General features: G+C 40.0%; 2 protein-coding genes across 3 annotated transcripts; both read right to left on the reverse strand.

Moving 5' to 3' along the window:
* Window positions 1-227: 227 nt before the first annotated feature.
* On the reverse strand, window positions 228-16549 carry LOC145443268 (retinol dehydrogenase 13-like). The gene is made up of 7 exons (XM_080321261.1): window positions 16287-16549; window positions 15424-15608; window positions 3036-3168; window positions 2818-2927; window positions 2579-2747; window positions 493-709; window positions 228-409 (listed from the first exon to the last, which is right to left on the reverse strand). The coding sequence occupies exons 1-7, from the start codon at window positions 16294-16296 to the stop codon at window positions 298-300; spliced, it is 936 nt and encodes a 311-aa protein (XP_080177387.1). The 5' UTR covers window positions 16297-16549; the 3' UTR covers window positions 228-297.
* LOC145443264 (sterile alpha motif domain-containing protein 3-like) lies at window positions 3658-13990 on the reverse strand. Of its 2 annotated transcripts, XM_080321257.1 has the most exons (10): window positions 9432-13990; window positions 9231-9296; window positions 8597-8671; window positions 8448-8534; window positions 7880-8120; window positions 7711-7810; window positions 7268-7645; window positions 7047-7203; window positions 6517-6596; window positions 3658-3963 (listed from the first exon to the last, which is right to left on the reverse strand). In XM_080321257.1, exons 1-10 carry the CDS (start codon window positions 9658-9660, stop codon window positions 3703-3705), a joined length of 1674 nt encoding a protein of 557 aa, XP_080177383.1. In that variant the 5' UTR covers window positions 9661-13990; the 3' UTR covers window positions 3658-3702. The 2 variants fall into 2 exon arrangements, with proteins under 2 accessions (XP_080177383.1, XP_080177384.1); XM_080321258.1 differs by lacking the exon at window positions 8597-8671 and having other exon boundaries at window positions 9432-13988.
* Window positions 16550-18893: the final 2344 nt, after the last annotated feature.

Raw genomic sequence — 18893 nt, forward strand, 5'->3', positions numbered from 1 at the left:
GTTTGTCGCCATTCGCCACACGACATTTCAATCTCCAAGAAAATAGGTAAATCCAATCCAAATCCTAATCCGTTCTGAAAAAAATGTCTAATCCAAATCCAATCCAAATCCGACAAAATTTCACAAATCCTGTTTTTTCAAAACCTAATCCTAATCCATGCTCATCTCTGGTAGGCTATAAGCTTCGATGTAGGTCTACTTGAGTTACAATCTTGCAATACATCACATTAAATTTCTTTGAAAGATTTAATATTATGATAGATAATATGAAATTACAACAGATAAGCGGCGGGCCTATTATAGCGCTGTTTTATTCAGAGCGCCAATAAACTCTTCTGTCTTTTCCCAAAGTTTATCAGCGTCTTCATCACTGCGGGCGGCGGGTGCTTCTTCCTTTTTCTGGCAATTCCTGTCAAAATTATCCCATTACATGCTCAATGCGTAATAGCAGCGTCGCGTTGAAGTAACGCATAGTTTCATAGCAAGGCTTACGTGTAATAATTCCCCGTTTCCTTCTCGAGTTCCGGGGCGACGGCGCAGTAGATACTGGTTTGCGCGCCCTTCAACGGAGTTGTAAATATTGCTTTGACGAAAGGCAAGGTGATATAGTATTTCACAGTATTCCATACGCCATCTTTGTTGAAAAAGTGCCTTCCCAGATCTGTCCTAACCAGACCTGGGTGTAAGCTGTTGCATGTAACGCCGGTGTCTGCGTAGATGGTTGAAAAAGTTAGCGTTGCTACTCAAGCAAAAGTACCGACATCGATTTCTACTCAATTACTATATTCGAAGAAGCGATTCCCGCGACCTGCCGGAGCTATTTCACACGGAAGTAGCCAAGTATACAGTTTCAGCAAGTATAGGTCCGACCTGAGCAATGTGCGACCTGCGACGCGACTATGAGATGTCCGCGAAAAAATTCCGAACATAAAACCTACTTATGAATGTTAATCCATGGACTATAATATAGGCTGTATAAACTGAACCCGACGTTCGTTCACTATGAAGCCTGTTTACTTATGTGATGTGATTACGTCGGTCGTATGAGTTATCCACAATCAAAATAAAGCCAATGTAACAAAGTGTTACAATTCAAGTCATTGTTTCAGTTCTTCCATATAGTTTAGTTCAAATTTTCCTTGTTGCCATGTTTACATCTCCACGCGCTGTGCTTCCAATTGTGACGTGAACTTTTCCAAATCCCTAATTCGTTAAACGAGTCAATTAGTGCTCACTGCTCATGATTACCGGCCATCATCACTCATAAATGATTAACGGGCGGACATGTCAAAAATAGAGAGAGACTAGAGCACTAAATATTTGGTTACTGGAGGCAGGGGTGATTGGTTTGTGACGAACAGGTCGCAATGTAATTCACTGCTTTCAATTTAGAAATAAAATTAAAACTCCGCAGAATATAGTTAAGATTTTTGACTCGACCCGTCAACGTATTCTCTGCTTTTGATTTGGCCCGCGGGGAAAAATAATTGCCCACCCCTGGTATAGGTTTCTGAATTTTTTTGCTTTGTATTATCCGTGGTGCACAAGACCTTAACAGGTAATAAGTGTCACAGATTTACTAATAATAAAGTAGGTTTTATCAAGTGTTGCATGCTTTTAGCAGTGAATCGGACCTGGCTATATATCCAATGCTGTAAGAGGAATCTTCGAAACTATAACGTAAAATAATTGATGACACTACAAATTAAGGCAATTCTCGAAAATATATTCAGCGACTGTCATACAACGGCTACCTTTTTCTCACGAACATACGATAATTTCACTCATAAAAGTGATGCAAAATTATCTAATACTACTTTCCAATTTTCAAAATCCAAAGTGTAAAAAGTCAGTAATGTTGCATGGACACATAACCACTTGAGAAAGCAGTACAAGTAATCATAGCCTGCTTGAGTACTCTGAAAGAGTAGAAGTACTTCGTTACTGGCCGCCCCTGGGTGTCTGAAAGTGGTAGCATACATGCGTCTGCGAAAATTTGACAGCGTGATCAAGGCCATGTAGGCTGACACCAGGCGTGCAAGCAAGTGTGATTTTTCGATCTAGTTATGCTCGGCCGATCTATTTTAATTTAGAACGTTTTGAGTATAACTTCAACTCCGGCCACGGAGAAGATGAAGTGACGATATCAACCATAGGCACACGCAGTGTTGCCGCTTGAGGTCTCTGACAAAACACTGGATTTGCCAACTATTAAATAACACCAGATTGACAAAAAATATCATTTTTGAAATTTTGTGTAAAACAGTGGCGTAAATCATAAAATATTAGAGAAAGGCATTCATTAAGACCAATATAGTTACGACAATATAGTTACTGGTCGTTTCAACATCATCCTAATATATCTGTTCATTATCGCATTATGTCTGAATTGTGTATCGCATTGTACCTGTATAAAAATTGTGTGTGTCTCGAGCGAACGAAAATATATGATTAATCTGACGACTATAAGATTTATTACTATTATTATTACATGATTCAAATGACGGACTTATTGCGTGCTCTGAATCTTTAGACATCAAACAATATTTGCATGTGTCCCACGGTAGAAAATATTTACCTTTCAACATAGTGCTCAACTTCCTCGCAAAAAGCACATTGGCCAGCTTACTCTGCGAGTACACCTTGAATGGCACGTAGTCTTTCTCAGACATGAGGTCATCCCATTTCATTTGACCGCGATAGTGACCACTGGACGAGACTATCACTATCCTACTCGGAGCGCTTTTCTGCAAATGCGGTATTTCATCATTTTCAGTTATTCAGAATGTCACGGGTGTCAGATTCTGACGCGCATACCTTGATCAATTCTAATAGAAGATTTGTTAGAAGAAAGTGACCGATGTGATTAACACCGAACTGCATCTCGAATCCATCCTTGGTCTGCCACTTCGGACATGCCATGATACCTGGAATATAGTGAGCTCAAATAAACAGCGGATTTAGCAGTCCTGTCTTTTAATAGCATGTATGTTAAGTTTTGTAACGAGTGAAGGAAGGAATTTCAGTAAGCTAACCTGCGTTGTTTATTAGGATATCAAGTCGTTCCTCAGTCTCGTTCACTACCATTGCGCAGGCACGCACGGATTCTAGAGACGCCAAATCGAGATCGAGAGGCCTCAAATCTGCATTTGGCACTTCTTTCCGAATCTTCAAAAACCGTTAAAATTCACTCAATCTACATATATAGTAGGGTCCTCCTTTTTCAGGTTTTTGAAAATGTCCTCTGATGACGGCTAAATGTTCTCTTTTTTTGGCAATTCGTCCTCCTTTACAGCCTTTAGAGCTACGGTGATGGATAGATTCGACTGAAATGGGCTTAAATGACGCTAAACAGGGAATTCATGGTTCGAACGTAAGCGACGACCCTTTGTTAGTCAACCAACACTGTAAAAACTGTGGCCACCTTACAGAGGTGTTTCAAAAATCACCCATAGGAGGAGGTATTTGTTCCCACCCTAAGAGGGTGGTGGGCTTCCCACACCTATTTTAGGTGGAATATTTTCCTCCCCTATCCTATCCGTAAACCACCACTTCATCCTATATAGACATCACCTCATCCTATCCGGATATCTTCGTCAAACGACTTCGATGCGCACAACATATATCCACAATAAATCTTCATAATTCACGTGGACATAGATCACAACATCACTTTTATTCCAAACTTTTTCAATTTTCCAATTAATCACGGATTTTTCCGAGTTTGGTTCGAACAGAATAACTGATCTCTTTCACGGGCAAATGAGCCAGAACTGACATGAAAGTCAGAGAATTTTTGATGTTTTTCGAAAACTGAATGTCAAATATCCAGTGGACCGATAGCATCACTGCAAATGCTTCATGGAAGTTGTTGATACTCCCCACTTTTTCACCATCAAAACAGATCGCCCACTCCTTCTTTTCCACAGTAAAGCAAATAGTAGGGTAAGCTGATTTGGGCATCTAAAGAAAGGTTTCGTATTGTGAAACAGGTCAAACATACATATTGGCAGCGTATTATAACTACTAAAAATACTTACTCACTTGAGTAGTATCAAAATACAGTCAAACTACTTCTACTTGTAGCTGCTTTAAAACAATATTTGCACTTGAGCAAAATTCTGTCTTTCTACTTCTACTTCAGTATAGCCTTGTTAACTACTTTCACCATCTTTGGCTCGGGCATATGAACATTATATGGACTTGACAGGCAGGTGTCAATCGAGTGTGCGGACATCCTGAAATTGCTTTGCGGAACGCCATAATATGTATGCCACTGCTTCAATGCGACCGCAATGAAAAGGTTGAATGGGATCGTCAACAGCAGGTCGTTTGAGCAGGAGTAAATGATCAATTGCTCTCATCTAATTTCATCAGTTGCAGCGATAGAAAATATGACTGCTCTGCTGCTGAATTCCCAGCAACGTCATTAGTTATGAATGGTTGCTAGACTAAAAACAATTTATTAGCAATGGGCTATATACCTTATGGAATATAATGTGTCTAAACAAAGGCCGGGCAACATACTTCCCGCGGGCCGAATCTGGCCCGTAAAGGGATTTTGTTCGGCCCGCGGACAGTTTTACGTCTTACATCAGGGGCGGGCAACATACGGCCCGCGAAGGGATTTTGTCAGGCCCGCGGACAATTTACGGTCTTACATGATAATGTGGCCCGCGGCCCCAGTCTTCCGAGATACCCCAGTTCTTGATTACATACATCAAATTTTAGTGACTGTATGTTATTATATACATGTATATTAGGGCTGTTCAAAAATAACTTTTTTTTCCCGATTCAAGCCGGTCACCTCTTAAATCGTCAGGTTGCAGTAGAAAACCTTGCTCACCAAATTTCACTCGATTCCAACCAGTAAAGGCCTCCGCAGATCCAATTAAAATTTTTAATTTATTATGGGAAATTCAAAAAAGAAAATTTCCAAATTTTCCTGCCAACCCCATGAAATTGTTGAGCTGTCTTCAAAGAAGTTGCAAAACAAATCTGAGTCAATTCCGACCAGTAGAAGCGGAGTTATTGGAGTTTTTCGTTGAAATTTCTCGGATTATCCTTGATTGGTGGATAATCCGCGATTTATCAACGAAAAACTTACATACCTCCGCTTCTACTGGTCGGAATTGACTCAAATTTGTTTTGCAACGTCTTTGAAGACAGCTCAACAATTTCACGGGATTGGCAGGAAAATTGAGAATTTTTTTTTTAAATTTTCCATAATAAATTAAAAATTTTAATTGGATCTGCGGAGTCCTATACTTGATAGAATCGAACCAAATTTGGTGTGCAGCGTTTCATAGGGTAACCTGACAATTTAATCAGTGAATGGCTGGAATCCAAAGCAAAAAGTTATTTTTGAACAGCCCTAATGTATATGCGCAGCGAGCGAGTTCGTCGAAGCGAGAAGACATCCATTATCGGCATTTACCATGTACTCAACTACAATGGCCATTCACACTGCGCCGATATTTCATATTTCGATTCCGTAACTGTCTACTTCAGGGGCGGGCAACATACGGCCCGCGGATACGGATCCGGCCCGCGGACAGTTTTCCGTCTTACATGATAATGTGGCCCGCGGCGCCAGTCTTCCGAGATACCCAGTTCTTGATTACATACATCAAATTTTAGTGACTGTATGTTATTCCTATAGCTTTGAAGTTACATTGCTGTCGTTGAAATACATTCATTAAATACGATTTATTCCTTGGGTATGTGGATAAATGGGCGAATAATGTATCAATTCAGCATTCCGGCCCGCCAAGTACTTAATTTTCCTATATCCGGCCCGCTGACTGGAGAAGTTGCCCGCCCCTGTCTTACATGATAGTGTGGCCCGAGTCCCCAGTCGTCCAAGATTCCCCGCTACTTGCTGACATAGGTCAAATTTTAGTGACTGTTTGTCATTATAAACATGTATGCACAGCGAGCGAGGGTGGAGCTTACGCGTAAGTGCGTCGAAGCGAGAAGAGTTATTACATTAACGTAATTTACGATGTACTCAAACCTAATGTCAGTTGTGGTAATCATGGTCTTTGTCGACTACAACGGTCATTTACACTAGGCCAATAATTCTTATTTTTGATTCCGTAACCGTCGACTTGTAGCAAGACATACTTCTAGGCTTCTGTAAGACACCGCTTATGCCAGGGGTCGCCAACTCAAAACGGGCGGGGGGTCACTTTCAAATTTCGTAGAAGCCGCGGGCAGCATGAATTCAATATCGAGATAATAGGTCACATAGTTCAACTACCATGCTATCTCGTCACTTACTAAACCCTAATGAATTGATATCTGGATAAAATTGGGGTATCCGGCCCGCCGACTGGAGAAGTTGCCCGCCCCTGGTCTAAACCATAATTACATAGTTGCTCTAAAATGCTAGTTGGGTGATTTTCACAGTGGGGAAAAACGTTGCGACTAGGACTGTCGAATGGTTCTGACAATCATGAATTATGTATAATTGAAATAAAACAACTACTTGATAATATCGATGAATGTTCGTACCTGATCAACCAGGAAGAAGTTTGAATATTTTTCGCCAAAAATGGTAGGTAGACCCACCATCCAGTCTAGATCTTCAGATTCTGTAACACAAAATACAACTAATTTACAGAGCATAAGTTTGTTGTTTGCTAAGGAGGTATTCGTATAGATCAGGCTTGACCAACTTTTTTTCTATTTAGGCCCAATTTCTGATATGAAAACAGCTTACAGCCGCACTCCACCGCACAGTCGGCATGCACTAACTTGAAGTCAAATATCCGCATTAAATTGTCTATTATGTCCATTTATTCATATTGGCTTCCAAGGCTACAGGCTAGCTGCCCCTGACATAGATCAAAAATGCCACAAAAACTGATGCCAAGTCCTGATGTTGATTGCTGTACAATTGATCATGACTAATTAAGTTATACCAAATCATGCATGACAATTAATTACTTGGTTGCATAATTGACGAGATCGTTAGTTTTGTTAAAACCAACAGCCTAATTGCAACGATGTAAGTATAGGAATGCAGAAAGTGAACAACGTACTCATCAGCTTTTGAATGGCTACTGGAACTTGCTTTGCATTTGTCAACAACTGAGCGGAGCTGCACTTGTTTTCTAATATTCTTTTGGTTAGGTCAACTTTACAAAGGTCATCAATGCACCCAGAGGTGTGACAAATTAGTTTCATTTCTTCAAGGACCTGAAAAATTTCAGTTGTTGAGATAATAAAAAAAAAATATTGCGAATATGATGACGTTACCTACCCAGCGGGCACTCTGAAAATGAGGATATACTTCCATCACGTTTCGAGTCGACATACCATCCATAATTTTGTCTCTTCGGTCTTTCAATGTCCGGTTCATCCTGTCCACCATGGTAACAGGATCAGGATACTTTTTACGAAATTCTTCTCTCAAGGCACGTTGATGAGCTAGCACACTTATGTCGTCTTCAGCGGTACTTGGTGGGGGAATGGGGGATTGAATGCGGGGAACTTTACACCTGGTGGTAGTTGTCTCGTTGTCAGCACTGACGTGTTTCTTTTTGTTTCCAAATTTCTTTTTCTTTTGGAGCACTTCTTGCGCCTTGGAAGACCTACGCCATTCTTTAAATTTTGTTCTCAGCGGCTCTTTCCATGATCCCTGAAATGCATCAGATTGAGACAAAAGTCACACTATTCTCATCCATGCATACAGTAACAACTTACATAACCAGATCCATTTGGGAAAAAGATACTGTCCTTCAAGACAGGGTACTTGTTGATCATAGCTTGAAGCACCGTGTTGTATTGTTGTTTTGTGGGATAACTGTAGTGAATAAAGGAATGGTATATTCTTAGTAGGCTATTCCCCTCCGTAAAATTGTTTGCATACTACCGTGCATATTTCCGCAGGTCAAAAAATAGCAGACGCACAATATCCTTTTTAAGGGTTGCAGGAATGGAAGTCACATTCATTCCTTGGTAGCCTTCTAACTGACGTTCCACGTTGTTGGGTAGATTAAATGTATATGTTGCAGCTGACCAATTGAGTTCAGGCTCATACTCCTCATCTTCAGGCTCGATAAGCGGAGTCTTGCTGGGAGCTTCATTGCTGTCATATGTGTGCTCCATTCCATCTTAACGAAGTAGTGAAAACGTTAACCAGCGTTGCCTGTTTTATATCGATATGGAAGTCTTGCGGCCCGCGGCCTCGGCAAATTTTGAAAAGTGGCTCGCGACCCGTTTTGAGTTCGCGACCTCTGATATACACCGTAGCAGTAGGGCTGGGCAAAATCGAGTACATGAGTGACTCGAGATGTCTTATCACTTAAAAATAGAGACTTTTTCCCAACAATGGACTGAGCTTGTTTTGCGTAGCCTACAATCTCAGCAAATGAGACGGATCAAATAGTATTATATTTGGTTATCTCATAATTAATGTTCAAAGCGACTAATATACTGACCAGATCTATCGTTTCCATCATCAGTGCCCATCATTCTGCTAGGAGTTTCATTGCTGAAGCCAACAAGATTTGATTGCTCCATCCCATCTTAAGAAATCAAAATGAATGTAACGTAGGTATATGCTTTATATCGTTTCTGTCAGGGATACCTGGCGTAGAATTGAGGGGGGTCCCCGACAGCATATCTAATGAATCGCTCATCTTCTCGGCAATGCAATAATTACCTGGATTATTATTATTATTATAGATGGTAAAAAGGGAAGTGGCGCATATCACCGATAAAGGTCTGGTGCACCACGTGCAAGGTTAATCGTAAAGAATAATCAATTCAGGACAAATACAAATGAAAATGCTGAGAAAATCATAGCAATACGTTACAAGAATCCACGAATTCGATGACCACCGTAAAAAGTAGCGGGTTAACTAAAAGGTTATAAGTACTGAACGCAAGATGTAGTCCCTCACAATACTGTTACCTGGATAAAGAGATGTGTACTTATGGTAGCAGGGATACTGAAGGAACCAAAATTGGCTTTGCAGCAGTATTAGAGATACAGTTTGTTCCTAATTAGATTAGATTTGGAGCAACACATCTTTTGCAAAATTAGATTAGAATTAGAGCTACAAGTTTCTCAAATTAGATTAGAATTAGAGCATGGAAATATTTCACAAATAAAAAATTTAGTGAGATTACACCAATAGAATTATCCGGTTGTCCAGATCTGTATCACACAGTGGAACACAATATTTGTAACTTTGATCAAACAATCATTGTTGACTCACCGCCAGTGCTATCCAATTGGACGGAAACTGACGAATCGGGCCGTAAATCAGTAAGGAGACATTGATCTGCAACACAGAGAAATGTGGTTGTGTTAGCTGGTCTGAACCAATATCAGTTGGTATTCAGTAATACACAAATCAGATCGTTTTTTGGTAATTTTCAAGTAAATGCTACATGATGTGTATGCAGTGTGTGCTTACCTTCAATTATTTCACGTATTACAATGTCCACTTTGAGGATGTCATATTCTGCAACATCCGCATACTCCAGATCAACATACTGGTCAAATCTTTTGTCAAAGCACTGGATTTTGAAGTCACAGTTATGGAGCTCATCTTTGTATATTTCTGAAACTTTATCTCTTATCTCAGAATCATCGTCGACAGTTATCAGCCGAGAATAATTAGATAGTTTAACTAGCAACTTCATGGCTACCTAAAGAGACAGATTGATTAGAAAATGTTCATGAATGGATGGCATCTGGAAAGCACACGCAGTGATGAAGTCTAATGTAGTTGGACTCATCGATTGAATATAGATCAAATGGTCTGGTGTAGGTTAAATCCTTCGGAGAAAAGACATGGAACACACTGGTCTTGTACACAGAATAAGAATGCATATGACGATGAAATGATGATTTGAGTAATTGCCCCAAAATCTTCCATTGCTTAGCAATAATTATAATGAATTCAACTTTACAAAAAATTGGGCCGTCATCATTTTCATCAACCAAATAAATTCCATTGCATTGAAACTTATCACAACCATCATCGTATATTTTGGCTCTACCAATTTCTGTTTCCTCTGGCCAATTGTCAAACCCTAGTAAGGGAGCATAACAAGGTGGTATTGTTGAAAGTAAAATTTTTTCAATGTCAATGTTTGGTGGGCTATCAGTCAAGCAATTTTCAGATAACATTTCATAACACTTCCTCCGTTGCAAACGATTTGCCACTGTAAATGAAATATTTTTGAAATTTCCGGAACTTCGACTGATTTTTTTGACAATTTGATGATAGCTTTCGTACCTTAGGCACCATAACACCTGCGACAACGGACCATATTTCTGGATTCTGGACGGATAGTGTAACAAGAAATGAAACTTTGGCTTTATAATATGAGGTGCGCATTCCAGAATTGTTCTGTAAAAATCTACCACCAGAACATTCAATTCATTGACCATATCGGACGACACACGTTTTGCAAAAATTATATCAGAAATACGGGAAAATGCAAGATATAGTTCCCAAATCTCATTTTTTTCTGGAACCTCAGTCCCTACTATGAAGCCAAAATGGTTGAACAAACACCAGCATTGTGTAGCCGTCAATGTTGAGACGGATCCTGTAAAACGCGGCTTGTTACGAATTTCGTATTTGCCAAAAGGGAAGGTTTGTACTAACTCGATCAGTTTGGATTTTGTCATAATAGAAAGAATCAGATTGTCAATTATGTATTGAAGCAAATTTGGCATTACTCCGTGTAAAATGTCGTGCATTGCGTCTGGGACTAATCCGTTAATAACATCAAAAGACTCTAGACCGGCTAAAGGGCTCCCCATTCGAACACCATACGCACTTTGTAGTCTAGAATCTCCAGCAACATCTCGAACATGGCATTCATGGTCAGATATATTACGCATTGAAAACATATCCTCGGAAAACTTGAGTCTTAGTTCGCTGTAGTCACACATGCAATATCTGCAGATTCGGCCATTATTGAAGCATCTTCGAAATCCTCCAATGTCATGACTACCCAGATTATCGGCGCTGATAGTGGCTAGGCCCCCTCGTAACTGTTTAGTTTGGCCATTGGGGAGTGTTACAGTGATACCAGAGGATTCTAATGTTTTCAAATCATGGTATAACGGTTCAAGTACAGCTGCGTAACCTACCTTCTTAACAATTGAACTTTTCACAATGATGACAGGATGAATATTTCTAAGGTTTGAAAGATATTTAGTCTCAACGTTGCCCAGAACAAAATAGAAACAAGTTAACTTATGGACTATTCTAGAGCTTCCAAGAGGATTACACAATTCGAGATCATCAACGTATAGATGAATACGCAACAGGTTGCGATCGGATTTGAAAAAAGGATGTTCCATGAATAAAGTTCCGTCACAGAAATTGTTCAGCAAGCCATTATAGCTTTCAGAAAGGCTTCTGTCCATGCTCTCTGTTACATCTTTGTGACAGATGTATTTCTCAAGAACACGCAATAACGGAATATAATGATACTTCAAATTATAGTTTTGCAACGGCCACTTTTCAATTGGCTCGATCAAGCCTATGCGAAGCAATGACCTCGTAAAAAAGTACTCACTCTGTGATTGATCAATTACTTGTCCCAAGTCTACTTGGGAAATGTCTTTATAATCCTGCATTATCCTAATGAATTCCAGCATAATATGTCGGGCAGCAGACCTGGGAAGCGTGAATTTCTCTAACATGGATAAGTTCAACTTCAGGCAGGCATCCTTGAAAGTGACCGAGCTTGGTGTTGATGCGAAGGCAGTAGTTTCACATGACTGCTGAATATATCCAGGATTTTCGCTCACCACAAGATCACTATTGTCATCCATCAGTTCAGCAGATCCGCTTGCCTGTACCGTGATGTGATGGCAATTTAAATGCATCCTGTAGCTGTGGTACGTGGTGGCAGTGTGATTGCACGATCCAATTTTACAGATGAACACCTGACAGGTTGGATGATAGCCTCGCAAATGGCTGAGCAAGTATGTTCGACACGAGAAAGCCTTTATAACGCATCCCTCAACAGGGCAAAGCCAATCCATAATCATAAACCTGATGTCTCCCTCTCGTATACTCAGCGGACTCGCAAAAACTCGATTCTCCTCTCTGTGCGTTGACGGCGCCGATTTTTTACCACCCGAACTTTTTAGTAATTCAACAGCGAATCAGAAGCAGGTATCGGTCTGACGATATCTTTCACCGTCTGCATTATTATGACGGAACAGTCAAAATCACAGACCATGTAACTCGCACCGTAACAATGGCAACAGCAAACTTCAAACTATATGCGGTAACGGTAATGGCCGCTCAACGGACGATTGGGTAATTGTTGATTCCAACACTTTCAAATTGAACAAATATCTGCTCCCCCTAATACTGAGAGAGAGATTAAAATTTCATTCAAGGATTATGTGCTTAATTTGCATGGTTGGCCGATAAATATTATCTCGCTTCCTCTGTGTATCGCAGTGTGTGCAGTCACACAATCACATATTACTATCTCTTCGGCCTTCATGTGTTTGTTTAACCAGCCACCTTGCGCACATACTTTCAATTTAGCGACATCAACCCCGAATATGCACCTAACGCCAGTGTTGGGGTCAAGTCACTATCTTCGAGTCATTGCACATTTTGACTTGAGTCAAGTCAATCGATTTTCGAAGGTGACTCGAGTCAAGTCAAGTCACCCGATTTTTGGAGTTGACTCGATTCCAGTCGAGTCAAGTCACCAGTCAAGTCGTTATTCAAGTCAAGTTGCCTTTTCGAAGTATGAGGCAAGATTAGGCTACGTCATTGCATTTTGCTAGCTGGCTGAAATATAGATTGAGTGGTCATTGATTCTGAACCGATGAACGAATATGGAGAAAGATATTCACGCAACAAGGCCCTGTATCGCTCACATATACGAGGCATAGCCCCAGTTTATAGTCACTAGCAAAAATAGAGAATAAATAATAAAAAAAAAACGAATTGATAAGATGCAATACATTACCGAATTTCCAATTGATATGATGCAATTCGAGCCTGCGCCAATGGTTGAGGAATATTTAAGCTATATTAGAATTAAATTTCAATAAAAAAAGAGGTTTCGTTAAAGTAAGAACAAAGAGCAGAAATAGACATCTTGCTAATAGATTATTTTACTACAGTTTACGACAACGTAAGCTGTAAGCTTCGATCACTTCATTTGCGGAAAATTTATTTGTGAAAAAACAATCGAGGTTCAGTAAAAGGAAGGAAGGACGTAGTTTATTTTTGTCCTTGATGTTTTTTTGCGGCATATACACCGACTCATGATATACATACACACGATCTGCGCATATGCATACCATGAGTGCATGATGTGCATATGCCGCTGGACAAGGAAGTGCAGATATAGCCTTTACGACTTTCTAAGTCATGCACCACCCCTCCACGCTATCCCAGTAATGCATGAGCGCCAAGCAGGGAAGCCATGGATACCAGTGTTACTAATCAGGTCTTTGGTCTGACCCGGCCGGGAATCGAACCCACGACCTACCGATCAAGAAGCCGGACGCTTAACCATTACGCTATCTTGATCGGCTTACGCTATCTTGATCGGCATCGCAACGCACGATCATTGAGTGATTGGTCGCTCTCACTGCGTTTCAAACCATCGTTTCGCGAACAATTCGAACACATGCAAGATACAGTGATTTTTATCGACGCCGACCATACTTGATGACTCGAAATTGACTCGTGAATTTTGCTCCGAGTCACGAGTCAATCCACATTTCTTCTATACGCCGAGTCAAGTCAAGTCATTTTAGCAAAGTGACTCGAGTCAAGTTAAGTCATTCGTAAAAGGTGGCTCGAGTCTGACTCGAGTCGTCCCAACACTGCCTCACGCGTATATAGGCGAAGTCATCATTCACGCTCAAATAGGGGAGGAAAGAAGAATATCACCTTTCTGAAGGTGTATTATATTCTCCCTCCTCCAACCATAGGAGGAAACAATATTTCCGCCCCGATTCCACCCTAAAATCCACCTTTATTTTTTACAGTGAACAGAAAATGTGAAAGAAAAACTGTATTTCGGCAGTTGAGCTGGAAAGCTGGCCTTTTTCTTGTCAACCAACCAAAATTTCGTGGCAATTTTGCCATTTTTTTCAAATATTACTCCAGTATTGTAAGTCTGAAAATTTTTAAAAAACTGTCCTCATTTTCCGATTCCAAAATTTGGTAATTCTATATATAGTCGCACCACCATGTCGTTCGCAAACTGCCGACTGCTTCTCTTGCGCTCCACATGGACGCAACTACTGACCAATATGCATTCTTCTCGTTGTTAGCGCACGATGAAAATAGGTATGGGAGATCACTTCACTATATAGTAAGAGGCAAAAATGGTCACTTGGTCAGTGTAATCACGTACTTCTACAATACTGTTTCGGAATACTCAAATAGGTTTTGCCTATACCCTCACTACTTAAGCCTACTCAAGTAGTATGTTTTAGACCACTTTGTATCAGAATCGTTGACGAAATCTACATATTGAAACTATACTTACTTGCGTATTTTTGAGATTTCTTATTTTGCACATCCAATTGAAGTAGTTTTAACATGTATTGGAAATTGCTACCTCTACTTGTTCTTGAGTAGAAATTCAATGTATTAATTCTACTTCTACTTCTACTTCTACTTGAGAGTAAAATCTGACTAATTTGACTACTTGTCACAGGTGGCAACAAAAAAACGCTCTCGGCTCTTTCAATTTTGGGATCCTGGATGGAGACTTCCAGGGTTGTAACCAAGTCACAAGGCTACGAGTCACAAGTCAATCTCACTTTTATGGTTTGACGCGAGTCAAGTCGAGACATTTTTAGTTCACCACCGTGTCAAGTCCGAGTTCAAGTTAGCGAGCAGAGGGTCGAGTCTACGTCATGGTATTATAACTCGAGTCCGAGTCCGAGTCCCAGTCGTTCATTTGACTGCCCAGTTTCCAGTTAAAGTCTTGTTAAACCCACTTTTGATAAGTATGTTTGGTGATAGCGAATGGTTCGCATTTATAATATGCTAATTTTCCTCTCCTTTAGCAGTTTCTATTCGCATTTTCAAGTACCAGTACCAATAGACGAGATCTCAATAGCGTGGGTGGTTACTTTACTATTCTTCGAAATTACAATGAAATGTCGGTCTTGGCCGTCTGAGTCTCGAGTCATATGATTTGGTTCGAGTCATGGGCAATGACTCGAGTCAAAGTCGAGTCAGTACACAGATTGAATCGAGTCGAGTCATTTCCGTGTTTCGAGAAAATGACTCGAGTCATTGCAACCCTGGAGAGTTCATATTAGTTTGTTGCGTCACTTCATTGTTGAAATTTTGTCACCCATACAACTGTCGATTCTCGCATGTGTTCAAACTCGAACCGGCTCGACTATTTAACTTCACGGTCACGCTTGCGACTAAAACTTACCTCATCAATCGCGTTAGTGCATTTTTCACTATCTCTGCATGCCATCAAAACTTTAGCACCGCGGCCAGCAAGGTCTTTGGCCGTTTCATATCCGATGCCCGTATTTGCGCCGGTGATCAAGACGGTTTTTCCCGCAAGGCTGATGTCCTTCGATACCATTCCGTCAATAACGGCCTTTGTTGTAGCTATATGCAATAAAATGAATTTCGAATAAATCCTTGGACTACGCCGACGTGATATGCAGCTATCAGTAAACCTATGCCATAACTGGCACTGTCATAAAAGGGTTCATATGTTTTAAGAGAGAGTGTTTTAATTGGTGAGTAAACAATTCACCAGCGCCAACGTTACTCTGTGACACGACTGCACTTCAAAACACAACGCAAGCAAGCTCATAGCCCATTGCCGCGAGCCGCGGCGGCAGCGGAGCACTCTCACTCTCGCCGCGCAGCCGCTCATTTGCTCCTGAGCAGCTATCTCGTTCAGCCAAACAGCATTGTTGTGTCAAAATGCCAAACTCCATAACAATGAAAGGTTAGAGGCTTATAGTGGGGTTCCAGGGTAATGAGCGGAATAAAAATTTATATTTTCGTAATCAGTAGGCTACAGCGGCAGCTTTCGATTGATACCCGTTTTATCAAATTTAATGCTCGACAAGCCGGTCAAAAATTACCGTCAAATTGCCTTTAGCCAAATAAAAAGTAAGACGTAGTCCAATCACTGTAGTCGGAATAAAATTATCACACTAGAGTCCCGGTCTTGGGAAACACCCCAAGTCACCATCACCATGTTTGTTTATACTCGTTGACGTATGTTATTTCTATGCAAAATGCAAGTATGTAATCAAAATCATGTATACATACCTTCTGCCATCTTGTCCAAGACACGTTTCTACAATGCAAGCTACAGAATCATATGTGATACAATTGATAGATCTTTGATATTGTAGAATGTAGATGCTAGTCGAGCGCAGAATTGTCTGTATCCGTTGAAATCAGACTACATATACATAGCCTATAACCTTTTGTTCGCTAAATCTGTAAATATTTTGCGTCCTATAGATCTATACAATGTCTGGAATGTCATCGAGCAGCCATGTGATAGCATAGCCTGTATGCCACATATTTAGTACAGCTATACTGACTTCCTGTAAAGTACCGCAGCTAGGTTGTCCGATTATACGCTATATCAACATCACCGCTATATCGAAATGAAGATATTTCATTCTCGACTGAGTATCAATCGACAGCCAGTGGCTATGGTCACGCGCTGGCGCGCCGTCATTTTCAAACGCGTCAGTCAACAATATCGTGAAGTTAGTTTATTTGTACGTCAGCTCGAAAAGCTTCGGGAATATATATGAATATATTATTCGAATCTGACTATACCATGGTCATGTATATATAGGGTTGCATTTAAAACAAACGTGTTTAAAACATGGCCCTGATTTAAAACACGTTTTTTTTTGTTTCTTTTAAGCCATGCCGTCACGAATATTAAATTGTGACGTCATAGTGGATTGACATTGACAATTGAAAATATAGCGTAAATAAAGATCCTTTGACGAAATAAATGTACTATTAATGTTGAACCGACTAATTTGAGGGTTCCAACCATCCCATATCGATATTCGTCGGCTAAATCGGGTGGTAATTGTCCGTAGGTTCATACAACATGTTTTTTGGAAAGTATTTACCCAATTATGGTATAATTTCACCAATTTAAAAAAAAAACATTTTTTAAAGGACTTTGTTTAAAACACTATTTAAAACATGTTTTTAACAAAGTGTTTTAAAAAACCGTTTTAGACCAACCCTATGTATATAGCTCACTGATTTCCAACTATAGTCAAGAGACGAAATTTGGGTGCACTTACTGAAGTGATCGTAAAATATATCAGCGATATATGAGATCCTGGCTGGAGAGAACTAGCAATTATTTAATTTCATGCATTAATATTTGAGTTCAATCTTTTGCAAGAACGTCACACCTTTCGAAATAATTGCAAAGAAGTATTGTCAAATGGAGGAAAATGTCGGAGTAAATTTATTTATCTTTCTTGTAGAGATGACTGGTCAAAAATCTTATTACTACAGCATTACAAATTTAATTTGCTGAATGCGATTGCTTTCTTAAATACCGAATAAATTAGGGGTGGGCAATTATTTTCCCTGCGGGCCAAATGAAAAACAAAAATTACGTTGGCGGGCCGAGTATAAAATTGTAGCTATATTCTGCGGCGTGTTAATTGTATTTCTGAATTGAAAGCAGTGAATTACATCGCTAATGCATCCTGCTCAGTGGGTGTATTGGTATTAGGCAAGGAGAAAGTGACGGTTAATGAACAAAAAGTATTATTTATTCGCCGTCATAATTCAAAACAATGGTAAACATTATACATTTTAAACTCTTTTTTAACCTACAGACACGTTTTTATTTTATTTAGATATTAAAATGTATTTAAAATACTACAAATCTTGTCTTGGTTGCTGCCTTCCGAGCAGTGCACATGCACAGCTTGGTGAAAGCCTTGTTGTTGATGGAAACTAGAGTGCTTCCAAAATTCGTCCTACTTTAGCCGAGTGTCTGTCTTCGTGGTTTTTTGTCAAATTACCGACTTAAATTATGCTCCACGGCGGCCGCTGCTCGCCATATACTAAAAATACGGGTTCACCGCTGACTCCAATAAAATATATTTAGTAGTTAGTACTACGAATCTTCTAGGAATTTCGGCCGTGGACCCTCGCCTTTCTTTTTTCGACATGCCCGTTCATTCATCATTTAATCATGAGCACCGATTGGCTTGTTTTACGAATTAGGGATTTGGAAACATATCACGTAAGAATTTGAAGCACAGCGTGTGTAAATGTGACAATGATATCAAAGAAGGTTTGAACGGAGCTATATGGAAACAGTGACTTTTGTGACTTTAATTGTTACGGCACACTTTGCTATACATTAGCTTTATTTTGAATCTGGATTACTCGTATGGCGCACGTTGGTACGCAATTGCGACTCACATATAAACAGGCTTCAGTGAACGAATGTCTGGTTCAGTTTACAAAGCCTATAATTTTATTCCACGGATTAAAATTCATAAGTAGTAGGCTTTGTTCTGAATTCCAGCTAACTTTTCGCGGGCCGCACTTTCCCCATAGGTCTGAAATAAATCATGCTGCCATCTTATGTGGATTGCATCCTTCTAACAAAACTACCTCCACTGATTTGAATGAAATCGCAATAATTCGAAATCAATAATAGTCAATGGTAATTAAATTAGAAAGTTGTTGTTGGTTGAAGCCTATATATACAGACCGAGTTTCCCCTACACCCCAATAGGGAATACCTCTGTTCCCTACACCAGATGTTCTAAAATAGCAAATCCCCTTCCAGTCCGGGTTACAAAATATTTCAACTTACCGCGAATAAAAGCGTCACACCAATGCAAAAATGGACTATTCAATGCTTAT

This window comes from Botryllus schlosseri, chromosome 7 (assembly GCF_051294905.1).
Source record: "Botryllus schlosseri isolate E-star chromosome 7, Bs_hap1, whole genome shotgun sequence".
Lineage (NCBI taxonomy): Eukaryota > Metazoa > Chordata > Ascidiacea > Stolidobranchia > Styelidae > Botryllus > Botryllus schlosseri.